Raw genomic sequence first — 12,042 nt, 5'->3', positions numbered from 1 at the left:
TTCGTCCGTATCGCAAATAAAGCGTCACATGGGGGAGGGGGAAAAAACGGGAGGAGGGTTTCAAAGGCAGAACCGCTCCCTAGAAAGTCTCACCCCGGCACCCCAGCGAGGGGAAAACCGAGAGAGGCCGCAGCCATCCAGCCGCTTGCATAGCAAAAGAGGAACCAGACCCCCACGACAAGTTGCTCTAAGGGCTGCTGGAAAGTTTAAGGCTATTGCTCAGGCAGACGTGCGCTGAAAACTGAAAGCGTAACTAGCTACAAGGAAAACCCAGCGGCTGCTGTTCCGCCTTCGTCCCCCGCCCGCCTGCACTGCTCACTTGGAGGAGGACCCCTGTCTCTCTCCCCCTCCTCCCCAGGAACCCGGCCCGGCACAGTCTCTCTCCGCTCCTTCGCCTGGCTCCGAGCTGCAGGTGAGGCCCCCTCCTCCCGCTCGCCGTGCCGCAACCAGAAAAGCAACTTTGCGAGGGAGCTGGAAGCCCACCCCTAGAACCGAGCGCCCCTTCGCCCCCTGGAGGCTGCGCATCCCACCTGCCTGAACCTCGGGCGGGGAGGTGAGCGGCCCGGACAGAAAGCAGCAGGCGGCATTGTCACCACGCTGGGGGCGCCAAGGGGACCCTCTCTTTGCCCCCTCCCCTCCCCAAAAACAACAACAACAAGCGGCCAGGGAGCAGGTTGGCTGCTCACCGCCCAAGAGACCCGACGTGACAAGCGCCAGGGAGGAGGGGGGGGGTTCCGGCCCCACGTACGCAGGGGGATCGAAGAGGTGGGACCCAGCCCTTGACAAATCAAACACCCCCCATAGCAGGACGCCGGCAAAAAGCTCGCCCCTCCCCTCTCAGAGCAGGAGAGGGACACAGCGACACTTCCTTCCCCCACGGCATCGGAAGGAAGCTCGGGGCCGGGCGGAGCGGGGGCAGCGGGACACAGCTGCCCTCAGACGTAGGGGGCTGCTGGTTGGGGGCAGCGCCCCCTCCCCCCGCCGCTCCCGAAAGTCCCGAGCGCTCAGGGCAGCAGCGCTGCACCCGGGACTTGCCGGCAGGCAGGTGACAGCAGCCGGCCCGGCCCCAGCGCGCCCCTCTCCCTCCTCTGCGCGCCGCGCTCACCTGGCCGCAGGCAGAGGGCAACGAGCAGCAGCAGGCAGAGCAGCGGGCGGCGGGAGGCGACAGCCGGGCTTTCCATCATCCCGCCTGGCCGCGGGGCTCTGCTCCTCCCGGGGCGGCGGCGGCGGCAGCAACAGCAGCAGGCGGGTTCCCTGCGCGGGCGGCTCGGTAACTTTCCAGGCAAGCGGGGGCAAGGGACGCGCGGCGGCAGCGGCTCCGGGTCCGGGAGCAGCTCAGCGCAGGAGCAGGTGGCTGCTTCCCTCTGGCAGCATAGCGGCGCTCCAGGACTGAGAGCGACTGGAGGGGGCGGGGCCAGCCCGGGGTAGGTCCGCCCCCCACAGCTGCGGCTGGGGCTCTTACGAGCCGGGAGCGGCGCGTGCCAGCCAGTGCATAGGGAGAGTCTTTCCAACCTGAGCCCAGGGACGGCGCGAGCTCCCAGGACCCGGGGGGCGGGACTTTTAGAACCTGAGCCCGGGAGGGGCTAATCCCCCCCCCCCAGAATCTGGGGGAGGGGTGGAGGAAGGGAACTAAGCATTAGAATACAGGGTTCTCGCTCCAAAATAGGCCCTTTTGGAGCTGAGCCTCGGCTTTCAGGTTTATGCCTGGGAATTTTACACGACATATGTCTAAACAAGGACTACCAACGCCTAGGCCCTGCAACTAATTGCATTCAGATTTTAAAACAATGGCGAGCATCTAAAACCACCGTAGTGGCTACTTCACAATACCTATTCCATGTGATAGTTTGCAAATGCTAATTGGTACTTATAGTTTCCCTTTGTTAGTTTATTAGTGGAAAAATAATGTAAATGCTTTTTTTAGAAATTAAAGAATCCACAGATGATGAATTGCCTGTTCTGTGAACCACCTGCTCTCAAACCGTATTAGGTCAAACATAATCAAAGCCTTGAGATATATATATATATATATACATACAAAAACAGCCACATCAGAAACAAAATAATGTAGGGGTGACTGTTCATAGGGGCCAACAAATGAGCACATTTTCACAGCATAAAGTGGCAAAGAAAACATCACCATAACTTATGGGAAGTCAGCTGACCAGAATCTAAAGGTAAAGAAAGACTCAATCAAAGATATGTAATACAAAGAGTGATTTCTGCCATGTCCTTTTTTTACTGTACTGAGCAAGCAGTGATGCTGTTTCACGATGTGAAACATAAGTGGCCTAAAATCATCATTCCAAATCTCATGCTGACTAAATATAAACATGATCATTCTGCAGACTACATTATAGTCCAAAACAAGCCTCTTTGCTTGCTTCAGACTAAAACTTTGCGTAATTCACATCATGTGCTTACCCCCACGGGACTTCCTAATAGTAAAATATAAACCAGCAAAGATCATATATCTCTCTTCACCATCAGGAAGTGAACAGCAAAATTTGAATTCTACAAAAACTCCCACAACCAATATACACAGATTCATTCAATTTCTTCTGTAAGTGCCTTTAATATCCACAGGACAATTTTCACAGTGACAATTAAAGTACAAATATTTAAAATATAGTTACCACATTCAGAAACTTCTTGAATTTTAAGTAAGATAATATTGATGTTTTTTGGTTTTGTACTGTACTTTTCCAATTAAATGAAATTAGTATTTCTAGTCTTCAGTATTCTTTACCTGTTTTGTCTTCAAATTAACCCATCTTTTTCCTCTTCCACATAGTGTAATCAGCTTAAAACATATTTTATTTTCTTTGTTTACTGCTAATCAGAGCCCTGTGATCTTTCTTCCAAACACTTTCTTCAGCAATCCACCTGAATGCTTAATAAGCCCACTCCAGAAGTGCACAGAATTCAAGACAATGGATCTGATCCTGCTTGAAGCCAATTACTATTTTATACTGAAATCAATAGCAGGATTGGACCCCATCACTAAGAAAAATAGAAGAATCTAAAGAGCCATTTTCTCCCATATTGCAAAATTCTTGGTGATAAGTATATTACTGTAGAACCTAGAGGCTCCAGTCAGAGGCTCCTTGTGCCAGAAACTCACAGTAAAAAGATAGCCTCTGCTGCTAGAACATATATTCTTGATAAAATCCCCTCACTTCTAATAGTTTTAGGAATGTGTGTTGCTTTGGTGCTATCTCCAGCTCCGTTACAGCATTAAGGGCCTGATTCTTCATTCATATGAGTAATTCTATTGAAGCTGGTGGGATGCTTTGTGAGAGAAAGAGTTGCAAGATCAGGCCCTAGGATTAGTCTGAAACACTAATAAATCCAGAAGTGGAGTCTTGTAGATGCCAACTCAGGAATTCACTTATTTATATGCCTAATTTTAAGCACATGAACAGTAGCCTCACTGAAATCAATTTGTGCAAGTGATTTGCTCAATCGAGGCATTATTTCCTAAACAGCTTCCTGTTAAAGCATGTGATCAATTATATACCTAAATTATCTCCAAATAATGAATAATGGACATTTTTGGAGGATATGGGGTAATCTCCTGTAACTAATCATTCCAAACTGCAAGATGTTGAGATACTCTAGATTGTGGAAAAAAAAATCCATAACCAGGGATTTCAGTCAAACAGCAGAAACACAGATTGAAGAACTTTACATCTTGTCCTTTAGGAATTTGTTAGCTATTTTACTTTGAAATTGGTACAATTTGTGTAAAAAATACTCAGGCTATAGAAATCATAGCCATAAGTGATTATACTAAGGGCCCAAAATTTAATACAGAAGCACATTTTTATTTTGGATAATTTCCCTCACTATCTAGTCATTTCTTTTCAAAGGTCATTGTGTGTTTTCAACATTCATTTGAAAAAAGTTGTTACAGATTTGAGTAAATAGAAAATGACTTGAAGTGGTATTGCTCAAATGTTTTTATACCTTTAAAGAAACTTAAATGTGATTAAATTATGCTTAGAATATCCTTACTTTCTATGGCATTCCAAATATCTCCGATTTTGCGGTTGATAATTCCTATATTGAATACAGGGGTGGCAGATAATATACTTGTGGAAAAAATATGTTATATATTTTGGTCATTCTCCTGTTCCAACTGAAGTTAATGGAAGCAGAATTGAGTCCTTGATGTAGTAAAACACAACTACATTGCATGTTTTTTAAGTTCTCAAATAAATCTGTACAAAGCCAGACTAATTAGTAGTATAAAATTTTTCTGCTGTGAGAAATGAAGTTCTATATACAACAAACTGAGAACATTTTGATAGATATTTAATCTGATTAAATCATGCCTTTTGCAGTTATATGATAAAATGGATTAATGTGTAATCCATGAATGATGAATTATACATCATAACAAAGAGTTTGTTAAACTGAAATATCATTTTCCATTTACAAAAAGTGAGTAAAACACTGATTTTTGAAAAACAAGTTTATAGTAATAGAGAATACTGTTGAGGAGAGCACCACAGAATCCTACTATTCCATTACATTACAATAAAGTCCATTGTCTATAATGTTTTCAGTGTGAATAAACTTTAGGACACTATAACAAATGTAATGTCAATGAAACTGTGCATATCATTATGGTTCAGTATTCCAAAAGGTGGTGTGCAGAATGTGTTTTCCATTACTAACACTAAGTAAATTACAGAATAAATATTTAATAAAATGTTATAGAACATTGTTGATATGTTTATTTTTCACCGTGTAAATCATTTGATTTTACTTTTTAAGTTGAGGATTAAATGTCTTTTTGTATATCTATCTCATCGACTGTATCTACCTATTGTTATGGCAAAGGTGATAATTCGGTAGTTTCATGAAATAGTATCAGAAGTGTTCAGTATGACATTCTCCATAGCAAGGGTTAAACATAAATGGGATCCATGATGGCAGACTACTTCACTTGCACTCACAAGGCCATTAAGGGCATTGTGTGAGTTAAGCACTGTCTTTTGTCTGGATAGGGACTAGGGGACAGATTTTAAAAGGTATTGGGAGTTAGGCATCTAGGCTGTCTTAAAAATCCCACTATGCACCTAACTGAATCCTTAGGTGCCTATTTACCTTTAAAAAATTGGCCTTAGGAGCCTGACCCAAGGCACACTGTAATCAATGGAAGTCTTTCCATTCGCTTCAATGGGGTTTGGATCACACCCAGGCAGAAGGGAGCCAGCTGCACTGAACACTGCATGTATAGTCAGATTCATCTGAGATTGCTTTGCACTAAATAGCAGCTGCACAGAGGGGGAGTTAACTCTCAGGTCTGCTTGAATTAGTCCATTAGATATAGGAATACAGGTCGTGTGTGACTGTGAGTTAAAGGATATCTCAAGTAAAAAGTATTGGACACAAGCAGAAGAGCGATGAACAGACAACCTGCTAAAAACAGAGACTTGGCCAACTGAGAGAGAGAATGGAGCTGTTTCTTGGCAACAAGACTGACTCACTGGTGTCTTAGCTGGGGTTTGTGTAAGTCCCTGCAATTTTGGCTACTCCTATTCAAAGTAAATGGGACACTTTCATACATTTGGCAAATAAATAAATTACGCTAGAAAATAACCTGAGTCTCTGTAACCAATTTCCCCTCCAATGCAAAAAGTGACCCACTAAAAAGCCTTAGCAGAAGGATGATGGTATTTATAGTAAACTCATCACTGTGGTATCTGAGCTCCTAAAACAAATTTACTTTCTTGTCACTCATGACCAACACACCTGTTTTTATGCAAGTTAAATGAAAGATCCATGCTTTACAACCATCTCATGAAAATGACATGACATTTGCACTATTTTCAGAACATGCAGAATTCCTTCAGCTAAGAGTAAGTTTACACAAAGCATGAGAGGGATGGAGGGAGGATATCCAAGGACAGATGGTGAGCATTGAATAAAAGAGTTTGCTACCTCAGAAAATGAAGATACAATGAATATAGGTATGTACTGTAATAGAAAATGAAATGATGTGGTCCACTGTGACCAAACATCTTAACAGAGCAGCATGACAAAAAGCATAGTGCCAAGTCCAGCAAACTCTTCTTTTAGGCTCATTCTGCTGTCAGTTTGCCTGTTTTGTTAACTACCTGTTAATTATTTGTCAAATCTTAAATGTAATTTCCCTGAATTTCTTTAGAGCAATTGCCAAAGTGGTAAAACATAAGCAGGGTTTCCAGAGTGGGTAAGTTTAAATAATTTCTTCCATTATTGATTTGGGAGAATTATTTAGTATATAGAAGGAAAGGACAGGTTATTATTTTGATATAAAAGCCTATGTGATGCGAGAGGGCAGAGATGAAAGAAGGAATGGGCTATATATTGATTTCCCAGATCAAAGATTGTTGAGATACACGGGATAAGATACCTGACTTAATAATATTAATATCTCTAAAATCATTATGATTTTACGTCTAAATAATTCTTTTTCCTCTCAGTCATTCTGATCTTGTCCTGCATTGACATGATGAGTGATTCATAACCAGTGGATTACATTTGGATAGATTTTTAAATAACTATTTCCTTTTTAAATTGCTGTATTAAAATATTTTGAAGAACTTTTTGACAGGGGCTACTCCAGATTTTGGTCTAAAGTGTGGTTTATATCATTGATTTCTCTGTGGCTGAAGAAAAGGTGTTAAACTGGCACTCTTTAAATGTTACTATGTGATACATATAGCGTAAGAGATGATCAATATAATCTTAAAAATCTCCTTCATCAACACTAATCACAATGCCATCTATGCTTGAGCATAAGCCCATTCGTTCATAAGCCGACTCCCTCAACTTACAGAAAAAAATGTTAAAAAGTCAGCGACTCATCTATAAACCCACTCAATTTCGGCAGCATACAAACTTCCAGTTCTATTGCGTCAGCGTAAGCTAAGGGACATGCTGGCTGCAGGCATGAAGCCTTTCAGCTGCCATTGGTTGCTATTCACTGTTCCCAAGCAATGGAAGCTGAGAGGCTCCATGTGTGCATCGAGCACATCTCTCAACCTGTGCTGCCTCCCGCGGCTCCCATTGACTGCTCTTCTCTGCCAATGGGAGCCATGGGGAGCAGCATGGGCTGAGGGGCATGCTGGCTGCAGGCATGAAGCCTTTCAGTTTCTATTGGCTGGTATTCACTATTCCCAGCCAGTGGGAGCTGAGAGGCTCTGTGCCTGCAGCCAACATGTCCCTCAGACTCTGCAAGCAAATACAACTCCCGGTGCACCAACGGCTTACCTTAACAGGCTTTAAGCTGAAGTTTGCTGATCCCTATTGTAGACACAGTTCAAGACTTGCTTCTTTTAAAAAAAAAGTGCTATGATGTTATTTATTTTTAAATTGTATCCACATGAAATTAGATCCTTCCACTTCACAAAGTGCTAGACCTTACAAGACAATCAAAAATACAATGAATGATAGTACTATGGCACTGGTGTCCATCTGCTTCTGAGTAATTTGATATCTTCATGAATGTTGACGACTGGACCTCCTAAGTCTCTAGGCAATCTGAAAATATAATGTGCAGAATTGAAATCTTTAATAAAATGTAAACAGCCTGTTATCACCCCAGATATGCCAAACTGCAGGGCTTCTTTGAAATAAACAATGAACAATTATAATTTGACAGTGATAAAACAAGTGACATTCCTCTATGAAGTTCTACAAAATCTATACATTATTTTCTAAGATTTTCATACTAGAATTTAAAATGAACAATGGTGAAATCAAAAGAAAACGGTCTGCTTATGATGCAGCATTTAAACTTAAAGTTGTTGAATATGCAGAAGCAAGAAATAATTGTGCTGCTGCTCATGAATTGTGCCTCTAGGAGAAGCAGGCAAAAAATGGCAAAAAATTAAAGCAACCTGAAAAGACAAGCCAAGAAGCAAGAAAAAAAAGGTCCAAAAGATGCTCTTCATTTTCTGGGCTGGAGAAAGATCTCAATGATTGGATTATTGAATGTTGACAAAACGGGTACCTTGTCACTAGAACCAGAATTTGTCTGCCTGCTTTGCAAATGTCAAAAGATGAGAAATACAAGCCAGAAAAGCTATCACTGTTCGTTGCATCAGTGGCTTGCAACTCTTTTGATGAACTGTCATGGTCTTTGTCTTCAGCAGTGAACAAAGATAGCACAAAAGCTACCAAGAGACCTTGAAGAAAAAAATGAATCTTTCCCAAGGTTTATTATAAAACATCAAAAGGAATATGCATTTGAGCTGTCACAAATGGGAAATATGGATGAAACACCGATGCCATTTGGTCTCCCAAGCAACAGAACAGTAACTGGTATTGGTGAAGAAACAGTTTTAATTAAAACCACTGGCCATGAAAATATCCATATCACAGTGATTTTATCAAGTTTGGCCAATGGATCAAAGCTCCATCCTGTTGTTATTTTCAAAAGAAAAACTTTGCCTAAAACCATGAAATTTCCTGGGGCTTTCATCATACATGCAAATGAAAAGGGATGGATGGATGAAAGTGGGACTATTGAATGGCTGGGAAAAGCATGGAATAAGAGACCAGGAGTACCTCATAGGAAACCTTTGCTTGTTTGGGACATATTCAGGGCACACAGGATGGATGAGGTGAAACATGTGGCCAAAAAAATGAAAAATATTCTGGCCATTATACCTGGAGACTTAACTTCTGTTCTACAACTGCTTGATGTCTGCCTGAACAAACCCTTTAAAGGATAGTCTACGCAAAATATGCTCAGGCATGACGAAGTTGACAAAAGGCAGGAATCTTATGAAGCCTGAAATCAATCTGGTTGTCCAGTCGGTCAGGGATATGTGGGAGTCCATTCCCTTGCAAATGATAGAAAAATGTGCTTGATGGGTCAGAAGACGACGCCATATTTGCCGATGACCCAATGGAGGCTGATGATAAGGAATCTGAGTTTGAGGAGGACACTGTAGATATCTATGACAACAATGCAGGAGCAGCTGTGACTGAAACTGAGTTTAATGAACTGTTTGGTGAATTGGAGACTGATTCAGAGTTTGAAGGGTTTTAAGACTTTAAATAAGTGCATTAGAATGATTTGAGATGTTAAAACATGGACTGTAATTTTGAAGGTATGTGAATACATATGTGTTCAGTTATCACAACAGGTTTTTTTATTAGATTTCATTAAAACGAATCTACTAAAACTTTTGGATGTTTCTTCTGTCTCCAACTTTTAAAATACTGCAGAGTCTGCAGCATGGTCAGTTCCCAGCCCAGAAGGATAAACTGCTGGTGTGTTGGGACATTTGTGTAATAGGAGCATCTGCAGGCATGGAGCCTCTCAGTTCCCAGTCACCGTTTCAGGTCAATGGGAGTGGCGAGAAGTGGCGGCCAGCATGTCCCTTGGTCAGCGCTACTTCCTCAGCTCCCATTGAAGCCAATGGGAGCTGAGGAAGAAGTCCATTGAAGCCAATGGGAGCTGAGGAAGAAGTACGGGCCAAGGGACATGCTGGCCGCCATTTCCTGCTGCTGTTGACCCAGAAAAGTGAACCGCAGCAACTGGGAGCTGGCAGGCTCCATGCCTGCAGACACTCCAGGAACACAAATGTTCTGGTGCGCCAGCAGTTTGCCCTGCTGGTCTGGAAATTGAGGTTTGCTGACCCTGCCCACAGTGGAAAAAAAGAATGTGAAGCACAATGATCCAATCATAAGCCCATCCCTGCTCTTCACAGCATGATGTTTTACTAAAAAAATTTGGCTTATGATCAAGTATATCTGGTAGTTCTATAGCAACTAACACTGGGGGAGGGTGGCTTTAATTCAAATAGGTCCATTGCTCTCCTTTAGATTACTTAAGGGAGCTGCACCTAGGCTAAAAAGGGTTCAAAGGCATTTTACAAAGGGACAGAACTGGCTGAGAGAAGGCTAGGAGGCTAAAGGAGTAGAGCGGAGATAATGAGAATGTAAAACATGAAGGGTGAGCTGAGGAACATTTTTGTCTGTATGCTTGCTTTAAGTTTTGACTGGAAGAAACTCTATGTAGCAGTGAATCATTTGCAAATTTGGGAGAAGCCCTGCCTTCTGACAGCAAACTGTTGTCTAAGAACAGAATCCAGAGTTCCTGAATCCATCGTTTGCTCTGACGACTTAATATGCTGCTTGATCATGTATCTAAAGTTTAATACAAGGGTCTCAAACTCCTGGCCTGCAAGCCAGAGCATATTTGCAATCTGACCTCCAAATCCCACAATTTATCACCACCGCACCACCTTCTCCCCCCTATGGTTCCCCATCCTCCAACGGATGTGGCCTTAGAGATTACCAGAGGGGCAGCGGTAGTGGTCAGAATTCCCTGCAGTCCCCACAGAAGTGGCAAGCATAGTTGCTTTGCTTCCCTGTGGCTTCCACTACCACATGGATTGCCCCAACCACTGCTGTTGCTTTGTGCCAGTGCCCCACCCCCCAGTAATCTCTGAGTCTGGGTCTCTCATGAGACAGACTGTAATAGGAGAGGGCAGGGCAGTAGTGGGAAAGGGTGGAGTTTGGGGAATGAGTTTGAACATGGTTCCCTCAGGCTGTCAGGTCTCTCAGGCCAGATTGTGAATATGCTCCGGCCCATACATGGCTTGCAGGCTGGGAGTTTCAGACCCCTGCTTTAATATCACTGGTATCTTTCTGTGACAGAGCACAGAATTCAGCTCCTTTGAAAAAAAAGTGTTTCTTATCAGTGATTGAAAGAGGCACTTTTTCTGATGCACTATAGTAGGAACTAATGCAGTGGTTTTCAAAAACATTTTCTCATGACCCAGTTGAAGAAAATTATTGATGCCCGCGACCCAACACAATTTGACTAGAGTGTGGGCTCCAGGGTGGGGCTGAGGATGAGCACTTTGGGGCTGTAGTAGGGGGGCTCTGGCTTTGGGGAATGTCAGGTCTGCAGCAGGAGGGGCTTACCTTGAGCAGCTCCCTCTCAGCAATGCAGTGAGGGTGCTACGGCAGGCTTCCGGCCTCTCCCAGCACTGCAGACCATGCTGCGCCCCAGAAGCAGCCAGCAGAAGGTTCCTAGCCAATGGAAGTGCACAGCTAGTGCTCAGGGCAGGAGCAGTGCACGGAGACCTGTATGCTCTTCTGCCCCCCACCTTCACCTAGGAGCCAGGCCTGTTGCTGGCCGCTTCTGGGGCGCAATGTATTCTGTGGTACCAGGACAGGTAGGCAACCCACCTTAGCAACCAACCTTAGCACCCTCCCTGGTCACCTGATCCCCCTGCAGCAATGAGACCCAGTGCCTGACATTCCACAACTCAGTACTGAGTTGCTACCAGTAGTTTAAAAACCACTGAACTAGTGGTCTGAGGCTCAGTCTACACATACTTCAACTGGCATAGCTACATTAAGTCAGGGGGTGTGAAAAACCCTAGATCTGTCAGATGTGGTTGTGCTGAAATGTTCTCCAGTGTAAATGCAGTGATGCTGACAGCTATGTCATCCACTAGAATCTGTAAATCTGTATTTATGCATGCCACATATAAACTAATACAATAATTTCCTCTAAGACTATAGTAACTTTTTGTTTTTAATAACTGAAATGTACTAGCAGCAAGGAATTGAACTGTGCACCAACATTGTCTAAACCACTATTAAATAGTGTTACAACAGGTGACAGTCTTGGAATGTTAACCCTAATTATATAGTTCAAAAGGTCGCTTTTCTCACCTTTGCCCTTGCAAATTGAAACACGGTCTCAGAAAGAGCCAAAGACTGGCTGATGGCATTTTCAAGCAATAAAATAGCACAATGTCAGTCTTTTATTGGCCATCATCGATTGAATAACAGTTTGTAATGAGCATGAGCTTTGAAAAGCTGTACTTAACACTGGTAACTGTGACTGGCACCATGAGCAGAATCTTTAACACTCTCCACATATTAGGAAAAGTGTACTTCAGCTCTTCATCGTGAATAAATAGGAAAACTTGGAGTGGAGAGAGCTTTCTATGTCACAAAATGTGACTGATGTTGTCCAATTCAACAAGGTCTTTTTATTGATGTCTGAACACTCCT

At 43.2% G+C, this 12,042-nt stretch overlaps 1 protein-coding gene and 1 long non-coding RNA gene across 4 annotated transcripts in view; one reads left to right on the top strand and one right to left on the bottom strand.

Annotated features, from left to right (window-relative positions):
- ALCAM (activated leukocyte cell adhesion molecule) overlaps positions 1-1,478 on the bottom strand; it is a 182,250-nt gene extending 180,772 nt beyond the window's left edge. Inside the window, exon 1 of one of the 3 annotated variants that reach the window (XM_075908005.2) lies at positions 1,106-1,478. In XM_075908005.2, coding sequence (XP_075764120.2) covers positions 1,106-1,184 — 79 coding nt within the window. In that variant the 5' untranslated portion in view covers positions 1,185-1,478. The remainder of the gene's footprint in view (positions 1-1,105) is intronic. The other 2 variants (XM_089772969.1, XM_089772967.1) reach the window with 2 other exon arrangements.
- LOC142819644 (uncharacterized) overlaps positions 32-12,042 on the top strand; it is a 33,915-nt gene continuing 21,904 nt past the window's right edge. The window contains exon 1 of the long non-coding RNA XR_012897505.2: positions 32-412. This is a non-coding gene — a long non-coding RNA (uncharacterized LOC142819644). The remainder of the gene's footprint in view (positions 413-12,042) is intronic.

This window comes from Pelodiscus sinensis, chromosome 1 (assembly GCF_052426305.1).
Source record: "Pelodiscus sinensis isolate ZL-2025 chromosome 1, ASM5242630v1, whole genome shotgun sequence".
NCBI classification, from domain to species: domain Eukaryota; kingdom Metazoa; phylum Chordata; order Testudines; family Trionychidae; genus Pelodiscus; species Pelodiscus sinensis.
This window is presented reverse-complemented; position numbering and strand designations above follow the sequence as displayed.